Genomic DNA, 22,241 nt, shown 5'->3' with positions numbered 1-22,241 from the left:
TTGCTGCAGATTTGCTCATCCATGATGTGAGTCTCCTACTTCACCACATCCCAAGCGTGCTTATTGGACTGCGACACGGTGACTGTGGAGGTCATTAAACTAAAGCAAACTTATCTTCGAGAAACCACTTTGATATCATTTGTGACATGGTGTGTTATCCTGCTGGAAGCAGCCATCAGAAGATACGTGCACTACTCAAAAGAGATGGACATGCTCAGCAACAATCATCAGGTAGGCTGTGGTGTTTAAATGATGCTCACATGATACTAAGGGGCCCAAAGTGAACCAAGATAATATTTTCCACAGCATCACACCACCACTAGCAGTCTCAACTGTGAATATAAGGAAGAATGGAACCATGTTTTCATGCGGATGGCAGGGTCAAATTCTGGGTCTACCACCTGAATGCTGCAGCAGAAATTTATCAGACCAGGCAACATTTATTTTTGTGAGCCTGTGCAAACTGTAGTCTGTTTCCTGACCTTAGCTGACAGGAATGGAATCCACTGCTGTAACCCATCTGTTTAAAGGGTCAAAATAACTTCTATTGCCTTTCTCCCACCTGCCTGTTTGCCCCCGTTTAGCAGGGGCAGCTAATCAGAAGACTTTTGGCTTAGAGGGAAGGTGGAAGGAAGCTTAAACTACTTGTTTGAGGGGATAAACTGAGGAGTCTAAGAGCGTAATAGGTTCCCTTTAATAAGGTGGCTGGAAGGAAGCTGTGGTCAAAAAGGCAAAATCATATTTACCTCTTTCTGCGTTTCAACCTTTAAATCATCAGTGAGAGGCAGGTGTTAGCAAACCAAAGCATATACTGTATCAGCCTTATACCGTGATTAGAAATCACATTCTGAAGTCTTCAGCTTGGGACAAAAAAAACATTCACACATCATCACACGCACAGCTATGGCTGGCTAGCAGATGTGCAACCAAATCAGGGCTTATAGTAGAGGACTATTGCACTGCATGCTTGATACACTAACAGTAAGAAAAACGTCGATACTTTTCACTGACAGTCATTCATTTGCAAAACAGTCACAAAACAGTACAAAACACTACCTGCTGATTAAGATTATGCAACATGATTGAGATGGTCAGCAGTTCTCCCAAACGGACTTCATGTGAGGATGTTTTATCATCAAGTAGAGATGCGTATAAAAATAGAAACGAGAAAACTAATTTGCATACTTTGTCTTAAAATTACACTTTTCTTCACAATTAAAACAAATAAACGTACACATAAAAACTTAGAAGCGATTATGGCCTGCAGCAGTGCTTAAACGCACAGCTTACATGAACAAGAACAGCTTCTGTTTTTTGTCTCAAGTTCAAGCTGTAGATAAAATAAACAACAAAGATGGGACAGAAAGCCATTGTCTAGAGCTTTGGGGACAAAGGTTATTCCAGTTTGAAAAAGCCTTTATCAAAACAAAGTTAGTCTGAGATCAGTGCAGTTCCCCGTTACACCACATGGTGGCAGCAGATGATTAACCAAAGTGTTCCTCTCACAGAAACTGAACTCCAGTGAAGTTAGAGCTGCAAAATGTTAGGGCTCAAACATGAAGGGTGTTACTCGCAGTAAAAGAAAACAAGCTGAATTGTAACTGGTCGATACTGACAAGTGTTTTATTAGTAACACAGACCTGGAGACAGAGCCAATAAGAAGCCGCTGTGAGCCTTGACAAGACTGACATTGTTCAGAAGGCATTTAAAGATGGAGCGTCTAATAGTTGAACCGATACAATAAAAAGGGGAATGGGTAAAAAAATAAAATAATAATAATAAAATTAAAAAAATGCAAAGGGGTGGGAAGGCTGCAAGTTTGAATCAACTAACAAACAAACTGCAAAAAAAAAACAAAAAAAAACAGGAGATTAAGTGCAATTCTTATTAAATGAAACCAGGATGGCATCAAATAGTTTTTTAAAAATGAGGCGAAGAAATTGTTGTGGTATTCAGAAGTCATATTAGCAGATATCATGGTAACAGAGAAACAATCAGATATGGAAAGGCGGAACGGCAGTCCGTGTATCATTACAAGCCATTCTTTTCTTTTTTTTCCTCACAACTTTAAAGTGTTTATCAGAGTCCCATGAAGAAGTTTGGGAGAAACAGTTGTTGGTTATGGCTGAGGGAAAAAGAAAAAGAGAAAAAAAAAAAAAACAAAGAAAAGAAACTTCGACTTCTTGGCTATTTGTCCAGAAAAAAAAATGCCTGTGGGTGGTATGTTGCAAGCAAGGGTCCATCAGTTACATCATTTAAATTGATCCAATCTTGCTGGGGGAGAAAAAAATAGAAAGTACCCTGGGAATTGATGACTCGCCGCTTGGGGTATGATGGTGATCTTAAAAAAAATAAATAAATTTAAAAAAAAAAAAAAAAAAGGGGGGGGGGTAGTTTTCTATTTTCCCCTACTCAGTTGCTCCAAGAGGTTAAGACAGTAAACTGATGAGTTTGCTGAAGTGCAGTATGTTGTGATGACGAAGAAGAGAGAGAGAAAAAAAAAAAAGTCTTTGTTGCATCGCCGATCCTCCTCGATCTCCCAACTTTATCTTCAAATTTTTTTAAAAAGGACTAATGAAGTCAGCAAGCGTACTCCGACTCCATACACACACAGTCAGTATCAGGAGCGATAAGGCAGAGAGGCTCCTCTTTGTTTTGGAGAAGAAAAAAAAAAAAGTACAAATAAAGAACCAAGAGAAAAAAAACAACAACGAAAAAAAAAAAGAAAAAAGAAAAAAAAAAAAAAGCTGGCTCCCCCTCCCTCCCCAGTAGTTCGTGGGTTCTGTTGATCCCATACTGTTCATCCTGTGTGAGGCGGTCACCTCAGGAGGGGCTCGGAGAGGGCTGGTGGGTCGTCTACGTGGGAATGGAGGGCAGGGTGGAAGCCAGCAGAGAGAAGAGGCTGGTCAACAAGCCCGATCCCTCTCAATTCAGCCAATCACCAGAGCCGGTGCTGGTGGAGGTTTCGACTGAGGACGGAGCGGACATCAGCAGTGAACCTATGACAAACAGGAGGACATTTCAGTGTACTTGCTGCCATCGTAGCAGGGAAACCAATGCATGTTTAACACTTAGGACAAAAAAGCTCATTTATTTGTTTGAGTAAGATCAAAAGATCAGCCATGTTCACGCTGGCAAGTATTCAGAGTATTCCCATTGCTTCAATGCAACACATTAGCTCTCCTTTTCAAGAATTCAGTTATTTATTTACATTTCAGTTACCGTATTTACTGTGTAAATCTTAAATTCTGCTGTTCCTTTGATGTGACCAGAGAGAAGGATGCCACACAAATTCTCAATTTGTCTGTCTCCTTTTAACTTTTTGGCATGAAGCTGCCAAAAAGTTAAAAGTACATCCAGTCCTATACTTCTGTCAGCGTGTATGCCAAGTCAGGGAACGTGACGGCAAAGGTGATTGCTTTTATTCTGTGGAAGTATTCTTTGTGCAGCGGTAAAACAGGAGCAAAACCTCTGAAACTACAGCCAGTGACTTTTTGGTTCAGTCAATGATGCCAGCCAAAAGGAAACTGATGAGCCTGCTGCTGGTGTGTTTTGAGGAAAAGATGCTACCAATATCACACGCTGTGCAGAGGTAATGCCAGTGCACTAGAGAGGTAAACATGCAGAAGCTTACACACCCCATGGTCATATACCCAACATATACAAGCTAACTGCAAACCTGTGTTTCCTTATCTCAGTAGATTACTTTTTCATATCAGTAATTATGTAATGTAACAAGTTACTTTTAACAGTAGCTTAATCCAACAATGGATAAATCAACCTGGTGTTAAAAATAACGCCTGACATACACATCCGAAAATCAATGATAAACACTCAGCATCTCCTTTGTTTACCTCATACATTACACACTGTGCAGGTTTGCCGTTAATTCAATTCTATTTTATTTATATAGCGCCAAATCACAACAACAGTCGCCTCAAGGCGCTTTATATGTTAGCCTTAGCTTTTCGTAGGAAACTTCATCCAGATGCTTGTCACTCTTCTGAATGAATTCACATGAGATTTCTTGTCTCACACTGAATAAAAACAGCCTTTTAAAGCAACTGAACTACTTCTAAGAGGAACTGCAGACAAAATGCATGAAACATTTTTTTTGTTGCTGAAACATGACGGGCGACTTATAAAGAGAAAGCAAGTAAAGCCACCAAAATAAAGAGATGATACTTTGAGTCCTTGTGGTCATATGAGGATTTAGTCTGGTGTTAACACACTGACAGCTTGTGAGCTTTTTGCTTTACATGTCTTAAACAACTCATTTAGAATGAGGAAGTATGCAAATAACCTTACAACAAAGTAAGCCATGCAAGCCAGTGTCTGCGTTATCCCTTTGCTTTCATGCAAGCTTTATTATGCATTTTACCTTAGTGCATCCAGCATAGGCAGCAAGTTAAGAAGTGCTGTGTCACTAGGGTCGCTGAACCAGGACTTGATGGGTATTGCATTGTCTGGAGGGCAGAAAACAGCCAGTCAGTTGTGTCAGAAAAATGGACATGGTAGTGATTTTGTGCTGCTTTTCTGAAGAAGCCACAGAGTGTTCAAGGAGCTTCGCACTTAATGTACTGCAACAGCATTTTACAACACAGGCCCTGAAGTGAAAACACCTTCGCTTATGTCCTTGTCACAAAGTTCAATTCTACCAAGACAAAGATTTGATTTAATTGATCTGTTAAACATGACCGAAAACAAGCAGCCCAATATATAACTCAACTCGTTAGCAGGTATCGTACCATTTCTCATTTATGTGTGTGTACTTACAGTGAGGGGAAAATTCAAATAATCCAGTGACCTTATGTATAATTAATACGTGTGAACCAAAAGCTTCAAACTACTCAAATGCTCCACTTCTGACAGTCAGTGAGAGGAACTATAACTAATATGGTCGTGTCATGCCCACAGCTCTAGCTGTGAGCACAACAGCCACAATCTTCTGCTGCTCACATGCAAAGGTGCTCTATGTGACCAAAATAACGTAGCTTCAAAGCATCCAAATAGAAAAACTTGCATCTATACTCTAAACCATTTCTTTCTTTGAGCTTGACAGGTCTAAGACATACAAAACAAAGGCAGAAATTGTATTTATTGCACTGTAAATACATTAAACAACTTCTAATTAAACTTCATATAGACGTAACTAATGTGATGTCACTCGTGGTTTCTGAGATCTTGTTTTTGAAGCCCATTTACACTTTGAAATCTTACCTGGATGGCTTCGATAAGCACCAGGCGAGTTGTCCAGGATAACAATACTAGACAGGTCATCGTGTACTACAGACAAGTCTTTAATATAACTACCTAGATCCAATGTACAGTGCTGGGAAAAGAAAGAAAAAGAATTAAATATAATCATCTACACCAACAAAAGTCAGAGTGAAAGCAGAAACTCGATCAATATTAGGTTTAACACAGGCTGTCAGAAGACAGCGTAGAGCAGTACCTGTCTGTAGTATCTTCGTTTCAGAATGTTCCTGTTGTTATCCAGTTTGTCTGCCACTGCCGAGCCGTAGATCTCCATACTGGCTGTGAAAACCACTAGCTCATACCACTGGCTCACCTATATACACAAGAACATAACAGTCTATGTTCACAAATTACCATCAGTGTTCAGCAAGTCACAAAGGGTCAATACAAAAAATAAATACACTTTTATGAGTGTGAGTGTGCAGTACAATGGAGATTAATGACAAGGATGACAGGCAGGATTTAAAGGAGTGACGATGTTTGTGATTTACTGCTTGTTACCGTAGCCACACACACACATACACACTCACACACGGTTGTTTGAATAACACTCACCACTTCTAAAAAGAAGTCAACATGTGGCCTTTTATGTACGAAGAACCTGACTGGGTGCTTATCAATGACGACCTGTAAGGAAAGGGGAAACGGGTGGAACCAGCTCATTTAGGCAGAAATGGTATTTAAACTGGGAGTAACTCATGCTCATATATGGTTGGCCGCCCGTACTTTGAGGATGAAGTCCGGCGGTGTGCCAGGTCTCACTGTGGGCCTCAGGACGCCGTCATGATGAGAGTGGATCAGGGTCTCATCTAGGTCCAGAACCAGAATCTTCCTCTTTACTGCATCTGCATTCATTTAATAACATCAAGCTTCATTTAGCACATCTACACAAACAAAATTATTAAGAGAAATTAGGCTATGTGAAAAATCATGCACTTCAGTACAACATGTCGGTGTCAACAAGCAGGTTTCTCTTTTACTTCTAACATGTCAAATAGGGCTGCCACGATTAGTCGACTAGTCACGATTACGTCGACTACCAAAATCGTCGACGACTGATTTAATAGTCGACGCGTCGTTTGAAGCTTTGTAAGATCCCAAAAGACGCAGGAATAAGTAGTAGGATTTAAGAGTGTAATAACGGACTGAAACAGAAGATGGCAGCACTGCATGTACAAGGATGCCAGCTGCCGTTAAACCCCGAAGAAGAAGAAGCTGTGTCCCAGAATTCATAGCTCAGTTTCCAACAATGGCGGCAGCTAGTTAGTTTTAATATTACACTTATTATACTTTCTGGGTCACAAAATAAACGTTTAACATATTTGCAGGCGAGAATGTAGCTGTGTAAACCTCAAATATCTGCTCAGTTTATCAGGACACCACATATTTTCAAAAGCGCTCCGACGTTTTCGGAGACGTCTGTTACCCACTAGCTCGATAGCTAGCCGGGGGCTAGGCTCACTGGAGCCCGTGAGAACACCGGACTCCCAGCTAATTGTTTTCAAACCCACCGCCGTCTTTCGCTACTCAGGTTAAACATATATATAAGTCACTTAGATAACTTAAAAATGTTATTGTTTGGTTTTTTTCAGTATTTTATTTGTTCCTGAGTAAATCGGTTTGGCTGAGATTAAAGTTAGTTTTTACACAGCTGAATAAACGTCAAGCAGACAGCTGATTATCAGAAGTATGAGACGCTGGAGAATATACTCCGGTGTCCTGTTATATTTTAGATAGCAAGGAGTTTATTAAACTTCACCGAAACAATCTGCAAATTTCATTAAACTTCAATAAACTATCATCTTGTTTTTATTTTTAGTTAGCACATACCTTAAACACTTAAAGCTGTAAGCTAATGATAGTTATATAAGAGCAGATGCTGCTGGTACAATAAGCTGTGTTTTACGTCCAATGGATGATGATCTGATTAGTTGACTAATCGCAAAAATAATCGGTGACTAGTCGACTATCAAAATAATCATTTGTGGCAGCCCTATTGTAAACAAGGAACTGCTTATTTTAAGTCTTGACCCAAAAAAGGCAAGCCATTTTATTTTTTCCAGAGTATTTAGACAGCACAGCGAAAGGACAAACCTTTACAAAGTCATCATCAGTTTTGGTGTTGTTAACTTCCTTAGTCTTTTTTCAGTTTTAATTTTTAGAACAGAGTGTACCACCATGTGTAAAGATCTTTTTATTATTATTTACTGACTCTGATTGATGCACTTAAATGGTATGCAAATAAACAAAAGGAAACCCATTATGTGAGTTTCCTCTATGCCTGGTGAGGATATAATGTACTCCACTTTAATTCAAAGTCAACAAGAAATGATGGGCTGAGTAAGACTTGTTTATGAAAAGTATCTTATAACAATATTATAACACATCCTCTTTTATAATTAATAGTGGAAATTAAAGCCCTGACACCCAGGTGCCTTCATTTTTTTCCCCTCATCTCTTTGCAATCCCTGACTTGATGAGTTTCCTAATGTGTTTCCAGCCAATTCCAGTTACTTTTTCAGTAGACTCATTTATTCCCCCAAAGACACTCCAGCTGATTCCAGTTAAGCGCTTCGAGGACTGGGTAACCGTTTTAACCTTTGAAGCTGACCTTATTCGAATGCACAGATTTGGCAACCACACTGCCGCTTTACTTCTAGCAGAAATACCCACCATCTGCAGCTAAGTTAATGTACACTTATTCACTAGAGACTGGACCTGGATGTGCTGGTGACGTCAGCGGAATGAGTGAGAGGCAAGTAAAGTAGACTGAAATACAATCCTTCCTCTAAGTCAAGAGTGTGCTGTTGAATGAGCTCTCAGCTGACAGAAGGGAAGTTCATTCAGAGCACACAAACCAAACCAGTCAGTGCCTGAGCAAGTGGTGTGGCCCAGCCTGTAACATTTACATATCCTATCCTTTAATTCAAAGCAGAAAGTCTGTCTTTTTGTTTTGTTTTGTTTTAATCAAAGATAACATTGCATTATGTGGATGCTCACACGTTGATACTGTTATAATTGTTAAGTTTGTCGGTTGGTGTTGGTATATACAGCTAGTGTGCATCTACACATTAGGCATTCACAACTTTAGCACTGCTGTCACACATCTTGAGGATATCTATGGTCTATATACTAATCCTTCATCACTAAAGACTCTGCGTGCAATGCAGTTTATAATGTCAAAGACTATTTACATTATGCAGTGTTGACATTGCTGTTAACACCAGTTATCTCACTCATGACTGTATCAGTTCGCTTCACTGGAAAATATTCAGTCGACATTTACAGCTCTGCAAAAAAAACAACATTTGTTTTATGTTTACAATTGTTCTTTTTTTTACTTTAAAAACCAAATAAAGTCATCTAATTGAAATGCTGCAGTGCCAATATACAGCCAAATACCTTTTGTGCAAAACCACACTCTGTTGTTAAGCTGTTAGTTGGTTAAACAGCGCAAAACAACAGACCTATGCAGCAAAACAGGTTTATGAAAACAATTGACAAAAAGAATACAGCTGTGCATGAACCCATTTAATGCAACTTAATATTTGTATCTATAAAAGAAGGTCATGGGAAAAAAAAGTATCTAAAAGCTAGTGTGATTTTCCTTATGGGGAGAAGCCAGTCAGTTTGACATAGTGGCCATTTAGTCTTTACTTAAAGGTGAACATGAGGGGGATAGTTTCCAAACTGTGCATCTGTTCCAGAAAAAGTCCCAGTCAGCACAATCACTTCTTACTTGACAAACTTGTTTATCACCTTCTTCTGTCCACATTACAAAGATGCTTTTATGGTTCCTTCATTTTGTGGCCAACACACCGATGTGCCTTAGCGAAAGCATCTTTAAGACTTAGCAAGATAAGCTTTTATACAGAGAAATACCATGAAAACAACAGTGTACTCACTGAGCCTGTTTCTGGAGATGGGGGACAGGGGCAAAGTGTCGTATCGCACCGTCTGATACTGGATTATCTGCAAATGAACACAGGGAATCAAAAAGCGAATTCTCAATAGAAAGAGCACATACTGTAGCATGCACTAAACACTTAAACGATGACTTAAATATACCACGACCAGAGCTTAAACTGTGATATATTTGACAATACCATACATACCAAGTACACAGAAGCCTCAAACCCCTATTTACAATCGCTCTGACCTCAAAGAACTTTTCATGTGATTTTACAGAAGAGGAAATGTTTCATCTTTTAGGAATCTTTCAGGGTATAACAGTAAAAACGGAAAACTAATTGTGCTTTGGGGTGATAAGAGATTTTACCAGGATCTGAAATTTTTATTTTTCAGCTGCTTAAGATAAAGCATTCTTAGGAAACCAGATAAAGTAAGGGGACAGAGGAGGGCACCACACTGAAATAACGAAGTGGCTTGCGTCCAACCCATAGCGCTTCCTCTGCTGTGATCCAAATGACTACAGCGAGGATCCTTCCCAGTGCCGCTCTTGCCCAGGGGCTCTGCACTTTTCTTCACAGGGCTATTTTTATCCCCCCCAGCTGTCGGTGGGTGTCAGCGTTGCATGGGGCACACACAGAAAGGGAGACTCACAGGGTGACTTTGACTGAGCTGCTTGGTACCTGCCTTAGACAGAACCTCCCTCTATGCCCCCCCCCCCCCCGCGCTTGCCTGGCAGGGCAAGCCTGGGAGAAGCCTACTGTTGGAAGCAGCTGCTGGGTACCACGGGGGAAATCTCACCCCCGACTCAGCTCTCTGTATCTTTAAAAACATCCATCTGAAAACCTGGCACGCACACGTCCTGTGCCTCCAAACTAAGGCAACAATAAACAATAAAATGTGGACTATTTTTATTTGTTTTTCCTGCCCATCATCTTAAAAAAAAAAAAAAGATTAAATTTTACATCAACATGTGCAGGGCTTTTTCCTGGTTTAAAACTGGTCTATGGGGGGGGTGTGACTGTACACCCAGACAAAAGTGCCCTGCATAGATATATCTTAAATGACAGATGCCTGCCTATTGTCTCATTATTTCTAACCATTAGACAAACAAAATTCTTTTAGTTACTAAATTAAACTCTTATTCAACAAAGATTACTTCACAGTCCTGATGTTTCCCCTTAGGGATGAATCAAAACCTTGTGGTGGGTGCCCAAATCTTTCAAACGCAGGAAAAACCCTCATGTAGCAGCGGGCCTCTGTTTCCTTTAACCAGAACACTCAGGACATAATTAATGACTAGAAATGGACGATGGCAGCAACTAACATTTTTTCCCCTTAATTAATTTGTAAAACAATTTAATTAATTGGTTCGTGTTCGTTTCAGAGCTGAAGACAACATATTCAGGCTGCTTGTTTTGGATTAATAAAGACATTAATTTAACCATTAGATCTGCAGAAAGAAGATACAGCGGATGATTTGGAGCAACGCTGCTTTAAAAAAAGTATATTATTCATTAATTAGTTATGAAAACCATTGCAGATTTATTCTTAATCAGCTAATCAGTGAAGTACAAATATCAGCTATGTAAGCTGGTAGTTATTTTTTGCTTAGCCAATTGTTGCATGCAGAATGATAAACACAACGATTATGTAACACTGATGTGGGTAAGATTAATAACCAACCACCTCGTCATTTGTTGACATGGGATAGCGTGCCTGGGATTATGACCGGTTCCTAAAATACATAATCCAATTAATCTTATCTTCATTTAGATCTACGTATTGTGGATAAACAAGAGGTTATTATTAAGTGTAGAAAACTGGTTATCCCAGTTGTGAGAACATATATACACACACACTTCCCTCTAAACAGCCCCAACCCTAACCCCGCCATATCAGCATAATAGATGCCCTGCACTTGGATCATCATGACAAATTTCCAGTGCATCACAGACCATGCACAAGAGAGCTAAACTGCGAGAGAGAACGAGAGAAACAGAGGCAGAGAGAGGGAGAACAGTGCACTCTCTGTGCTGACTTAATCCCTCTCACTTCAGCCACAACATGGACTGAACTATTCACACTCAGGGCCTGAGGTGTTACTGCCACACAATCAACTACAGACAAACCTCTAAACAGCAAGATGACTACAACACACGAGGCAGTCCTCCAAGCTTTGTTGGTTTGATATGGCGCTTGAGCCGAAGTCCACTCATGTTACACCACATATGCACATCTATTAACGACACCACGACACCTGCGCATATGTCTAAGTTACAAACCGGTGGCTTATGTCACCTTAAATGCCATGTTTATTGTGGAGGCATTTCTGAGCGATTGAAGGTGACCTGCACGCTTAATGCACTTTAAATTTAGGGTTTGTCTGTAGCAGTTTTCACTGAGCACTGCAGCCGGATAAAGCAGTCCTGCAATTAAAAAAAGACAAACAAAAAAACGACACAGTTTTGAGGTTTGACCAATCATTCATAAATGAATCTGCAACAGTTTTGATAACTTATCATGCAATACATGTGGGGGGGAGGGGGGGGGGGGGTAATTATCGAAAGGTTTTAGATTTAGAAACATTTTGACATTTCTTTTTAAAAATTTAACTAGCCTTTTAGGTTTTAGACCATTTAAAGACTTGTGACCATAACCTAAAGAGATTTGACAAGTACCAATTTAAAATGAGATAATTAGTGGAACTTCTAAATAATTAATTAAAGCAGTCATGAGGATATTTTGGCGCACTTGACTCACTGACTCTGAATCTGTCTGATGCTTTACAATAAAGGTTCAATTTACTGTTTTAACTAAAAGAAAACTTAATTGTGGAAAAAATAGTTGTTATAAATAATTAAGCAATACTTTTTGATAACTAACTGGGAGGCTGAGGCTTCTGACATGTAAAAAACTGTCATAATATTATGACATCTCAGGTGGAGAGCGCCAGTAATTTGGCTCTCTGAAAACCAACCAAGCTTTTCATCAGGTGGGTTTCATTTAAAACTAAAACATTCAGGCACACTGGGGTCATGGCAGAGTAAAGACTTGCACGGAAAAGTGTCACACATTATTCAAAGCCCCTCTCACCGTTCGTAGGTGCTTCCTGAGGATGTACATGATGAAGCCCCATATTCTGGACGTAACGCCGAGAAAAGTGCGGATGCCAAGTAAACACTGCCGGGTCTTCAGCATGTTAATAACTAGGCAACGCGGTTTTCACCCAAGTTGCTGGGAAGGGGTAATTACTGAAAGGACTTGCTTACCACAGAGTCAAAATTCTGGTGTTTAGCCACAGCCGCCAAACTAGCAACTCTTAATTATTGGAGAGGCCAAGCAAACGTGTGAGTACCTCGCTCTGCACAATTGCGGCACAATTAGCATCAAACAGGGTAACTTCGCATTGTAACGGTGACAAGCAAACGATGAGGTGGTCGAAGAAAAAGCCGGAGAACGACGACTGCTGCTGTGTGGACCTTAGCACGCAGCTCGTTGACGTTGACAAGCTAGCTCAGGAGCTAGCTGTATGTATACCAACTACCGTTAGCTCGTAGCCACCGAGCTACCGCTAGCTCGACAGGGTGACCACCTTGAACCTTGGAGAAAAATAGACCACAAAAAAGCTGTGGGGTCCTTTCTTGACAGGCACCACTTCAACGCGACTTGAGTCTGTGCGGCTTCCGAATGGAGACAGTGTTGCAAAAGTTCCCCAAAGACTAACCGGGCCGGTTAAAATCAGTTTGTAGTCCAGTGGAAATCCGGAATGAAACTGCGAGCCGCCATCGCCGCCTTGCCGTCACTTCCGCGACCAGCTTGGTTGCGCGCAGCACGTCCACGTGGAAAGAAAACAAACCTACGAGGACGAGCATGTCAGCTAAAACCTTCAAATTAACACCTTTTAGTTTGCTCTTTAGCTCTTCAGCTGTACTCTTACATAAATACTTATGGGGAGTTTTACGTAAACATAACTCTTGCTGAGAAAGCCGTGTGACTTGGTGGTAATGGACGGGCCTGTATATTTTTAAGAGGAAATGTAATGATTTATTGGAGCATTGTGTATCTTGTATAACGACAATATCAAACCAAACTGAAATGAATGTGTGACTGTATTTGACAGCTGTCAGTAAATCACGGACTTGGTAATTGTAATTCAATGCTAAAAAGTTGCTTGAATCAAATTTCTGTAAACTATCAGACTATTAAATCTGACACTGCAATTGGCATCGGTGTTCATGTCGAACTGTCGCTCAAAACTAATTATTTAGTGCCATCAGACCTACCTGCTGACATCATCTATAAATCAGTATACATTTTCAACTTCTTTGGACTGCTCCACCACAGTGGATCAACTCACCCCCTCCCTAGCTTCTCCTCTGTTGCAGCAGCCCTCTGCACATCCTCCTTTGTGACATCCATGAACTTCCTCTGTGGCCTTCCTCTTTCCCTCCTGCCAGGCAGCTCCAACTTCAAAATCCTTTATCCAATGTATCAACTATCCTTCCTCTGTACATGTCCAAACCATATCATATCATCATCCTTCGTTTCCAAACTGCTCAGCCTGAGCTGTTCCTCTGATGTACTAATTTCTAGTCCTGTCCATTGTGGCCACTCCTAATAAGAATCTTAATATCTTCAGCTCTGCCACCACCTGTCTTTTTGTCAGTGCCACTGTCTCCAAACCATACACTGTGGCAGGTCTGAGTACCACCTTGTAAACCTTCCCTTTCACAAATCATATTTTAAACATATATTGATTATAACTCAACCTCAAAAGCTCATAAATTTAAAAAAGTATTTAAGTGTTGTACCCAAAAGAGCAACTGGTTTGAGATCATTTTTGCCAATGAGACAATATATATCCGGGACATTTTCTGGTTGTGAGCAGCATTTGATTTAATTCCTACTATAGGATGTGGCAGATGAACAGATATCCAGGATTTTTAAGATGCACACAAGTAATAAATACTGTTTTGTGTAAGAGAAACCTGTTTGTTTGTTTTTTTGGTCTTTAAGCACTTGTGAACTGTCATTTATTTTTGTCCCAGTCACTGCAATAAATCATAGTGCAGAAAAAAAAAAACAGTCATTTCAGTGCAAAAGTCACAAAATCAAAAATCAATTATTTTGTAAATAACCAACCAGAAAAAAATAAATAATTTATCCACAAACAACAACATTAAGTTTATATTTTTAGAAAAAGTGAAATGATAACGTCTCGTACATATCCAACAGATAACACACATGAAATAAGTTTAAAGCATTGAAAGCTTTTCAGTCCTTCAATGGCAAAAAAAGCAGATGAAACGTGGATCTTCAGCAGATTTTCCTGCCTTAAATCTAAACATCAAGATCATCATCAGGGTCCTCCTGGTCGTAGTCATCGTTGGCATCGGGTTCATACAGAATTCGACCGGAACCTGGGCCCGATTGCAGCAGAGCGGTTTTCCTGCAAGATTAAAAGAGAACTGTATCTTTAGGTTGTTTGTTAAAAAAAAGTTTTAAAAAGAAAGAAAGAAAATCAACATATATTAGATGTGGTCACTGAAAAAAAGTCTGACTTCTCTTTGCTGAAGACAAAGGGAAGAGCAAGTTTCTCCTTGGCCTCGCGCTCTGTGTCAGACAGGCGAATGTTGAAGGTCAAGTTAGCTGTTGGGTCCATCTACAAGACACAAAAAGGACACTTACGTCATAACAGGTTTGCTTATTTATCCATATAATGTGTGAAGCTGTTGTACACATGTTACGCTATACCTGCTGTTCCTCTGGTTCAGTCTGTCTGCGTCCAGCATGGCTGGTTTTACTCACTACAGTAACTGAGAAATCCCCTTTGATGCTGAATATCTCCTCCTAATGACAAAAATCAGAACAATAAATATTTCATAAAAGTTGTAGGAATTTAAAATAGTAATTAAAGTTCAAGCTCTTCTTACATCTTGCGTAACTTTCCCCAACTTTGATCGCTTTGTTATTTTTGCCACCGCTTCATCTCCCTTCGTTCCAGGTGCCACTGTGATAACTGAAGTAGCTAAGTGGCAGACGCTTCCCACAGTACCCCTCTGGTGCATATCTGCGTGGAGCAGACCAATAACAGCTCTCACGGCTCCCCCTAATGAAAACAGAACGTAATCGTTAAACAGGGGAAGTGCTGCACAGCCTACTAAAAATAAGCCACCCGTGAAGGACCGTGAACACAGAGAGCCTTTTATCCATAATATGCTTTTTAAAGAAAGATAACCACTTAATAGATTTTTGGGGGTGAAGCCAAGACGAGCATCTTTTCTGCGTTACGTTTTGTTTTGTATCGCTGCAGATCGCACAACAGAAATGCTGATGCGATCCGATTTGTGGTCAATTAGGCTCAGGGAAAGATGGGTAAAAGGTCAAAGCATTAAAAGCATGCTCAGATGCTGGGAGTCAGACCTCCTCCCATTCTGTAAAATTACTGAATACATGGGCCTTAAATCACACACACAGAGACACAGAAGATACATTATCACCTTTCTTAAGCTGCTGAAGACTCTTGCAGACAGCAGGTGGACTCATGTGTCTCAATATCCATGACAGCGAGTCGATTACTAAAGTCACTGGTTTGGGGTGTGATGTTTGTTTGAGCAGATGAGTGAGTTCCTCCACACAAAACTGGTGAACTGTAAAAGCCGACCGATTAGTCCACCCAAGGGGGTCCGTATAAGCACTGTGAAAGTGCAACCTGAAGTAAAAGAAGCACAAGATGAACGTTTGATTCCATGTTAAAGATCCAGAAATGGTGTCAGCGGAAGGAAGGCTGTCAAGAAGCTATTGTTAAGGAAACAGTGAGAAAGGGCTGAGGTATGCCAGATTACACAAGAACTTGGCTGAAAATCAGTGAAAACAGGTCTGATAGAGTTATGAATCCACATTTGGACTTCCACATTACTGAAGCAGTGTGGGACCATCTCAACAGCAAACACAACAAAATCTAAAGAAGACCTTTGAATGTCCTTCCTAAATACTTAAAGAAATTGCAAGAAAGCTGCATGAGAAAGTTCAGGCTGTGTTGAAAAATTAAAATTGACTGAAATTTTAAAACATCAACTTTAAAGAATTTTGAAAACTCAGTTTTTGCCCTGAGAAGGCAGGGACCGAGGCCTTCTGAGGAAGAAAATAGTCTGCTGTAATAGAATCTGCCATGTGCACCAAATACATCAAGTATTTCCTTGTGTATCATGTTTCCATTTAGCTGTCCAATGTGTGGGTCTTTGGTTAGTCTATATATGGTATATGGCCATTAGAAAAAACACATTACACACTCCTTTAATGGAGTAACAATGGTTCACACTGGAAAAAATTGAAAGCAGGTACTGTTATGCATTTCGCTTGGTAGATGAAGTAAACTTTTAAGCAAAATCACATCATTTGTTGTTGATCAAATAACTGTTTCAGCATTAAAGTTCAATACCTCTGAGTAGATGCTGTTAATCCATCTTTCAGTTCTTCCTCACTGACATCAAAACCAAGCACGTGGACAGGTTCTTCTCTAAAATCATAGCACAGGCCAGTTACTGTTTAAGCCAATACACAACTTAGACATATTTTAGGCAACAATAGGTATACAAGGAAACACGGTTACATACTTGTTCAATGCGGCACTGATGAAGCTCTTAAGTAGGTGCTGCCCAGAATAACTACAAGAATCTATGAAAGTATAAATTACATCAATTAATGTCATCATTATTGATAACAATGTATACTTATGGTCGACAACGTTCACATATTTACCTTGTATTATAAGAACCGCCCCAGTATCAGTGCCTTGCAATAGTTCAGACAACATGGTAGCATCAGCTAGTTAGCTTGCCTCTGCTTCACCGCCATTTAAAACATGAATACTTAAGAAAACATGAGTAATTTGCCTTCACGAGAACGACATAGCTTAAAGCTAACAATTATAAGTACCTAAAGTCGCTACAAGTAATGTTTCGCAGGAAAATAAAGCTTTCCCTGTCCAGTGAAAGTACAGCAGATTTCGCTAGCTACTATGTTTGGGGTGGTTAGAGTAAATAAAAAAAACTTCGTATCCCATAGTTCCCTGTGACTTCAATCGTCTTCATGAAGGAAAATGTAGTTTATTAAACGTTTACGCCCGTAAACGCGTTTGGTGAAAGGCTGAAAACTAAACTACGTTACCCAGCATACACTGCAGCACACCCTTCGCTGGCAGCCTCAAGAGGCTTCTGCCGCGCACGAAGAGGACCGTGCGGAATAAAAAGCCCCAACTTCGGTCGTTTTGTATGTCTACGACGAAGAAACGAAAAACTTCATCGAGGGAAGTTTCCGTCATGGATCTGCAGTGATTCGCAGCGTTAATTAAATGAAAGTTTACACTTCTGTTGTGGTTAGATTAGTGCACTGACGAAGAGTGGGAGATTTGTGAACAAGCGACGGTGGTATTAGTATTTTGTCGGGCTAATAGTGTGGCGACAGGTCGGTGGTGGTTTGCCCCCCGTTTGGGATTCCCCCTAGAGGGAATACAAGAACGACTTCGACAAAGTGTGGAGTTTCTTTGAACGACAGCATCTTCGATCCTCCACACACTTGGCTTTCTGCTGCCAAAGTTTCCCGGTGCTAAGGTGCAGCCACGCCGGGAGAAGGCGCAGAGCGACGGCCGCCACTCTCCGGCTAGCTCGCCTGCTGTTTCTGCTTCTCGGATCGAGGCCGTGTCGGCGAGGCGACAATGCTTGACATAATGTCTGAACACCAAGGTATGCTTATGGACTATCAACAAAACCCAACGAAAAATAGTCCTCACTTGATGTTAATCTGTTCATCGCGTAAAGCTGTCGTTTTGAGGACAGTAAGCTAAAGTGAGTTACGGCTAACGTCGTTGTTGCGTGTGTTGTAATAATGTCACAGCTCGATATTGACCGACAGTCGGACGTGTTGTCGTTAAACTACCATGAAAGTTCTTTAAAAGTGAAGACTGTGTGATTCCAACTTTTTGTACAGTGATTGTAGTTCATAGATTTGATGTTAACATTTATTACACAGTTCCCGTTAGCTTGCTAGTTAATTAACGCGCCGAACCACATAGCTTAATAGCTGCATAGCCACGGTTGCAAACCAACTCACCGAAGCCTCTCTAACGTGTCAGTTGAGATAACATGGCTTAAAAATATAATTCAGAAAAATGCCCCCCTTTTTTGGACATTAGCTCAAACTTCAAAGGTAGCCAGCACGACACGCCCGATTAACATTAGCCGATAGCACAAAGCTATCTCTGCTATGGAGCCTCCCACTACTGTATCAAGAAAGCTACCTTGGTTTGCTAGCTGATCAAGAGGCTGTTAGCCACAAGACAACCCTTAAAAATATCAAATTAAGCCTTCGACCACGCAAAACTATCGTTGTAAAAGCTCAGTAAAATGAAGTTACTCTCTCTTACCCGTTTACCGTTAACGCTACAAACTGCATAACATCCAGTTAGCTTCCCCTCTAAACGTCACCTAGCATTAGCATACACACAAAATGTACCAAAAGCATGGTGTCCAGCAAACAGACGCGTTTTTAGCAATCCAGTCAACTTTTCCTTATAAACTTGGCGTGAAAACAACGAACTCTTCTTCTAGAGTGATTTTTACACACCCACTAATTTTGTGAAGTTCAAGCAGTCACAAAGTGACACCGGTTGCGTTGTTTAAGGACGCAGAAGTTGTCTTGAAGATGTTAGTTGGTCTTTTTTTTTCTTTTTTCTTTTTTTTCGCTCAATTGACCTTCAGTCAAATATGGACGTTAATTTAACGTAGCTTTTACAAACACACTGTTTTCAAATAAGACCAGCATGCGCTTCATCGTTTATAATCCCGATTAAGGTATTGAGCCGTGTTAGCAAGCTAATGCTAGCATTAGTCCACTCTCTCGGCAACGGAATGCTTTGTAATGTAGTGGCTGTTAAGCAGTTGAAAAGTGGTCACTTGTGACTTACAGACTTTTTTTTTTTTCTTCAACAGATTCACTGTTAACGTGTAAAACGGAACCTCTGGTGAGTATATTTATCATTTGAGCACTTTATTTGACTCAGCTGCCCTTTGTTGTGGAGGGCTGTGTAGGTTAGCTTCACTCTCTTAAACAAAGACATGTTTCCTGTAGCCCCCAGAGAAGAAGAAGAGGACTGTTGAAGACTTCAACAAGTTCTGCAGCTTTGTCCTGGCTTATGCCGGTTACATCCCCAGTCCAAAAGAGGTGAGCTGTTGCTTTTTTTTCTCTCCCCCCCCCCATTTTCTTTTTAACATATCATATTAGATGTAGTGACTACTTTGCAGTTTTGACAGAAGATGTTTTTGTCTGCTTTTATAGGAAAGCTCGTGGTCCCCAACATCATCCAGCTCTGCACACAGTTCGGGGTTGTCAGCAGATGGTGGAGGTGGAGGGAGCAGCTCCAATGGCAATGCCTGGGCAGATGGGGGCTCCGACATCCACACCATCCATACATTTGTCCGCAAAGCTCGAGCAAATAAGGGCAAAAGTATTCGGCGCATGCACTCTGACAGCACCCTGCTGGATAAGATGCAGCTTAAAGACTCTCTTTATGAGACCCAGGCCAGCACTAAGGGAGAGCGCAAGAAGGACAAAAAACTGAAAAAGCTATCACTGGATTCTGCCATGGGAGCAGCAGATAGTGGCAGCAGCGAGGGTGAGAAAAGAGCCCGCATCAAACGCAGCAAGAACTCAAAACAGCCCAAAGCTAAGAAGCTCAAGAGTTCAGCTCCTCAAAGCGAGACTGACTCCGAGGCACGGAATACGCACTCCGAGGTACGAGCTGGCAGGGAGGAGCTGCCGGGGCACGGGGGCTCCTCTTCGAGCATGCAGAGCATGGGGAAGGTGCAGCCAGACGAATCCATCAGGGAAGCAGAAATGAGCTCCAGTGAGGGTGAGACATGGATCGCTGATGAAGACATTATGGTGGAATCGGGTAAGACACTGTAATTTTGACCTTTTGTCTGTTATTTACTTGGTGGTTGCTTACTTTGAACCAACTCACAACCATAATCCCCCTGTAACTCTGGTCTGTTTATCCACACAGGGGATGATTCATGGGACTTGATCACCTGTTACTGCGGGAAGCCATTCGCGGGACGGCCGATGATCGAGTGCAACCAGTGCGGCATATGGGTGCACTTGTCATGCGCAAAGATCAAGAAGTCAAACGTTCCCGACATCTTTTACTGCCACAAGTGCAGGGACTTGAGGCGGTCGGGACACAAAAAAGACACTTAAAGCTGAGCAGGACTGGAGAGGAAAAGGAGCGTTTGATCTGTTTTTGCTGTCGTCTGACACTTAACTTTCTTTGATGCCTACAGCCAAAACAGCCTAAACTATCACCTGGAGGGCAACTGTAAAGTCGGTTTGTTGGATTTCTTTCGACAATCACAACCATTCTTATTTATCCCTCACGTCTAGTTTTCGTTCCCCCTTTTGCTACTGTGAAGAACTGGGAAAAAAAAGGCAATATTGACAGTTCTTAATTGACGTCAGCATTGATTGGCTTTAGTATTACAGTTCTGGTGATGTGCATATACTTTTTTTTTTTTTTTTCTCTCTCAATAGTTCTCATATTGACTGAAGGTCCACTTTTGACTTGTAAATTATTTCTTGCGCATATTGACAAATTAGTGAAAACCTTCTCCTTTGGTCTCCGGAGTACCACCCTGAGCTTGGTCCAATCATTCCCAACCTTAAATCAATACAACACATGCAGAGTTGGGGAGAGGGAAGCCCAGCTTACATTGTCAGTTAAGAGGTGGATAATGTCACTCCTGTTATTACTTTATACGCACGTCATAATGCTAGACGGGCAGTTCGTTTTGGTTTTGATCGTACTCTGGTAGTTTGTGTTCAGCTTTTTCTTGGGTTGTCTTTAAGCCTCCTGAAATAAGAAGTTTCAATTCATTGACTCGGATAAGATTTATCACTTTGCATCTTCATTTGCATCTAGTTGTACTCAAACTATCCTTTCAGCAGTGCACTTTTAAAACCTAAATACACCCCCGCTTTTTTTTTTTTTTTTTTTTTTTTTTTGGAAAACCGGACTTGGTCATGTGCATTCATGACAGCGTGCTTAGTATTTCTCACAGTCCGGCTTATTAATCAGTTAGCCATTAACCGTGAGTCAGTTTTTACTTATGTGTTTGTTTGTTTTTTGTATTTAAATCATCTGATATCGGGGCGGGGGGAACGTTGCTGTAAGACGACTGGTTTGTTGCCGTGCTTTACGATGTCAAAGTAGCTCTGAGGCGCGTTTATGAATGGTTGTTTAAAAAAATATATATATATATATATATATATGTATTTTTTATTTCTAGGCTTTCTGAGGAAGGGGGTGATTAGAGATGCACCCCGCATCAGAAAAAGGACATATGATTGTCTCACATCGAGAACAAAGTTGTAGTGTACAGAAAACAAGTTGAGGCTGTCTAGGTTGTCATTTTGTTTATGTTGTTTGGTTTTACCATGTGCGTTTTTTCTTTTGTTCGTGGGAGAGTCATCGTAAGTCTCCAGTAGCAGTTGCATTCTCCGTACAACTTAAAATTCTGTGTACATATCCTGTTCTTTGACAACTGTACATATGTGAAAGTGAAGAGAGAATACTCAAGCAAATTCTATATTTTCTGCAGTCTGATATTGTTTTGGTTTTTTTTCCTTTAATTGTAGCTTGAAAAATAAAAGTCTTTGGGAACATGCTGGTTGAGTTTTTTTTAATTTTCTTTAATAAAATGACACACAAAAAACAAACAGTTACATATCACATTTTGTTAGGTGTTGGCACACAACAGTGTTTGTCAGGTTTTGTCTTCTACCAGCAGAGGGCGACAGCTGGCAGGAATCTCACTCGTTAGTATGGCACAGATACTGAATAAATGCCAAGTTATACAAAAATTCATGCGTGATATTTAGTAGGCTTTCTAGTTCTGATAATCTTCCCTGGGGAGGTCTGGTTCATCCTGCAAAACAAATATATAAATGCTCAGTTCTTCATATTAGACAAGTGCAAGGTTTTTAAATTATTAATGCTGAAGCATTGTTGTAGGGGC

At 40.6% G+C, this 22,241-nt stretch overlaps 3 protein-coding genes across 3 annotated transcripts; 1 reads left to right on the top strand and 2 right to left on the bottom strand.

The window, feature by feature from the left end:
* Nucleotides 1-2,719: 2,719 nt before the first annotated feature.
* On the bottom strand, nt 2,720-13,044 carry LOC113018705 (CTD nuclear envelope phosphatase 1A). Its single transcript, XM_026162024.1, has 8 exons — nt 12,265-13,044; nt 9,165-9,231; nt 5,986-6,104; nt 5,815-5,886; nt 5,456-5,572; nt 5,221-5,332; nt 4,382-4,466; nt 2,720-2,999 (listed from the first exon to the last, which is right to left on the bottom strand). Exons 1-8 carry the CDS (start codon nt 12,367-12,369, stop codon nt 2,939-2,941), a joined length of 738 nt encoding a protein of 245 aa, XP_026017809.1. The 5' UTR covers nt 12,370-13,044; the 3' UTR covers nt 2,720-2,938.
* Nucleotides 13,045-14,330: 1,286 nt separating this feature from the next.
* elp5 (elongator acetyltransferase complex subunit 5) lies at nt 14,331-17,217 on the bottom strand. The gene is made up of 8 exons (XM_026162023.1): nt 16,933-17,217; nt 16,788-16,848; nt 16,613-16,690; nt 15,672-15,883; nt 15,105-15,280; nt 14,926-15,021; nt 14,733-14,833; nt 14,331-14,620 (listed from the first exon to the last, which is right to left on the bottom strand). The coding sequence occupies exons 1-8, from the start codon at nt 16,985-16,987 to the stop codon at nt 14,512-14,514; spliced, it is 888 nt and encodes a 295-aa protein (XP_026017808.1). The 5' UTR covers nt 16,988-17,217; the 3' UTR covers nt 14,331-14,511.
* A 138-nt stretch (nt 17,218-17,355) lies between these two features.
* Nucleotides 17,356-21,195, top strand: phf23b (PHD finger protein 23b). The gene is made up of 5 exons (XM_026162022.1): nt 17,356-17,915; nt 19,161-19,192; nt 19,300-19,392; nt 19,507-20,122; nt 20,234-21,195. The coding sequence occupies exons 1-5, from the start codon at nt 17,888-17,890 to the stop codon at nt 20,425-20,427; spliced, it is 963 nt and encodes a 320-aa protein (XP_026017807.1). The 5' UTR covers nt 17,356-17,887; the 3' UTR covers nt 20,428-21,195.
* The last annotated feature ends 1,046 nt before the right edge of the window (nt 21,196-22,241 follow it).

Source organism: Astatotilapia calliptera, chromosome 3 (assembly GCF_900246225.1).
Source record: "Astatotilapia calliptera chromosome 3, fAstCal1.2, whole genome shotgun sequence".
NCBI lineage: Eukaryota > Metazoa > Chordata > Actinopteri > Cichliformes > Cichlidae > Astatotilapia > Astatotilapia calliptera.
This window is presented reverse-complemented; position numbering and strand designations above follow the sequence as displayed.

What these genes read in the sequence shown, in the direction of transcription:
- phf23b (XM_026162022.1), top strand. Translation starts at nt 17,888, where the DNA reads ATGCTTGACATAATGTCTGAACACCAAG. An exon ending in CATAATGTCTGAACACCAAG is followed by an intron (nt 17,916 to 19,160) that starts GTATGCTTATGG and finishes TTTCTTCAACAG; the next exon opens with ATTCACTGTTAACGTGTAAA. An exon ending in CGTGTAAAACGGAACCTCTG is followed by an intron (nt 19,193 to 19,299) that starts GTGAGTATATTT and finishes TGTTTCCTGTAG; the next exon opens with CCCCCAGAGAAGAAGAAGAG.
- elp5 (XM_026162023.1), bottom strand. Translation starts at nt 16,987, where the DNA reads ATGTTGTCTGAACTATTGCAAGGCACTGATACTGGGGCGGTTCTTATA. An exon ending in TTAACAGCATCTACTCAGAG is followed by an intron (nt 15,884 to 16,612) that starts GTATTGAACTTT and finishes CTTTTACTTCAG; the next exon opens with GTTGCACTTTCACAGTGCTT. An exon ending in TTTGTCTTCAGCAAAGAGAA is followed by an intron (nt 14,621 to 14,732) that starts GTCAGACTTTTT and finishes TTAATCTTGCAG; the next exon opens with GAAAACCGCTCTGCTGCAAT.
- LOC113018705 (XM_026162024.1), bottom strand. Translation starts at nt 12,369, where the DNA reads ATGCTGAAGACCCGGCAGTGTTTACTTGGCATCCGCACTTTTCTCGGC. An exon ending in CGCCGGACTTCATCCTCAAA is followed by an intron (nt 5,887 to 5,985) that starts GTACGGGCGGCC and finishes CTTTCCTTACAG; the next exon opens with GTCGTCATTGATAAGCACCC. An exon ending in TGCTTATCGAAGCCATCCAG is followed by an intron (nt 4,467 to 5,220) that starts GTAAGATTTCAA and finishes TCTGCCCTCCAG; the next exon opens with ACAATGCAATACCCATCAAG.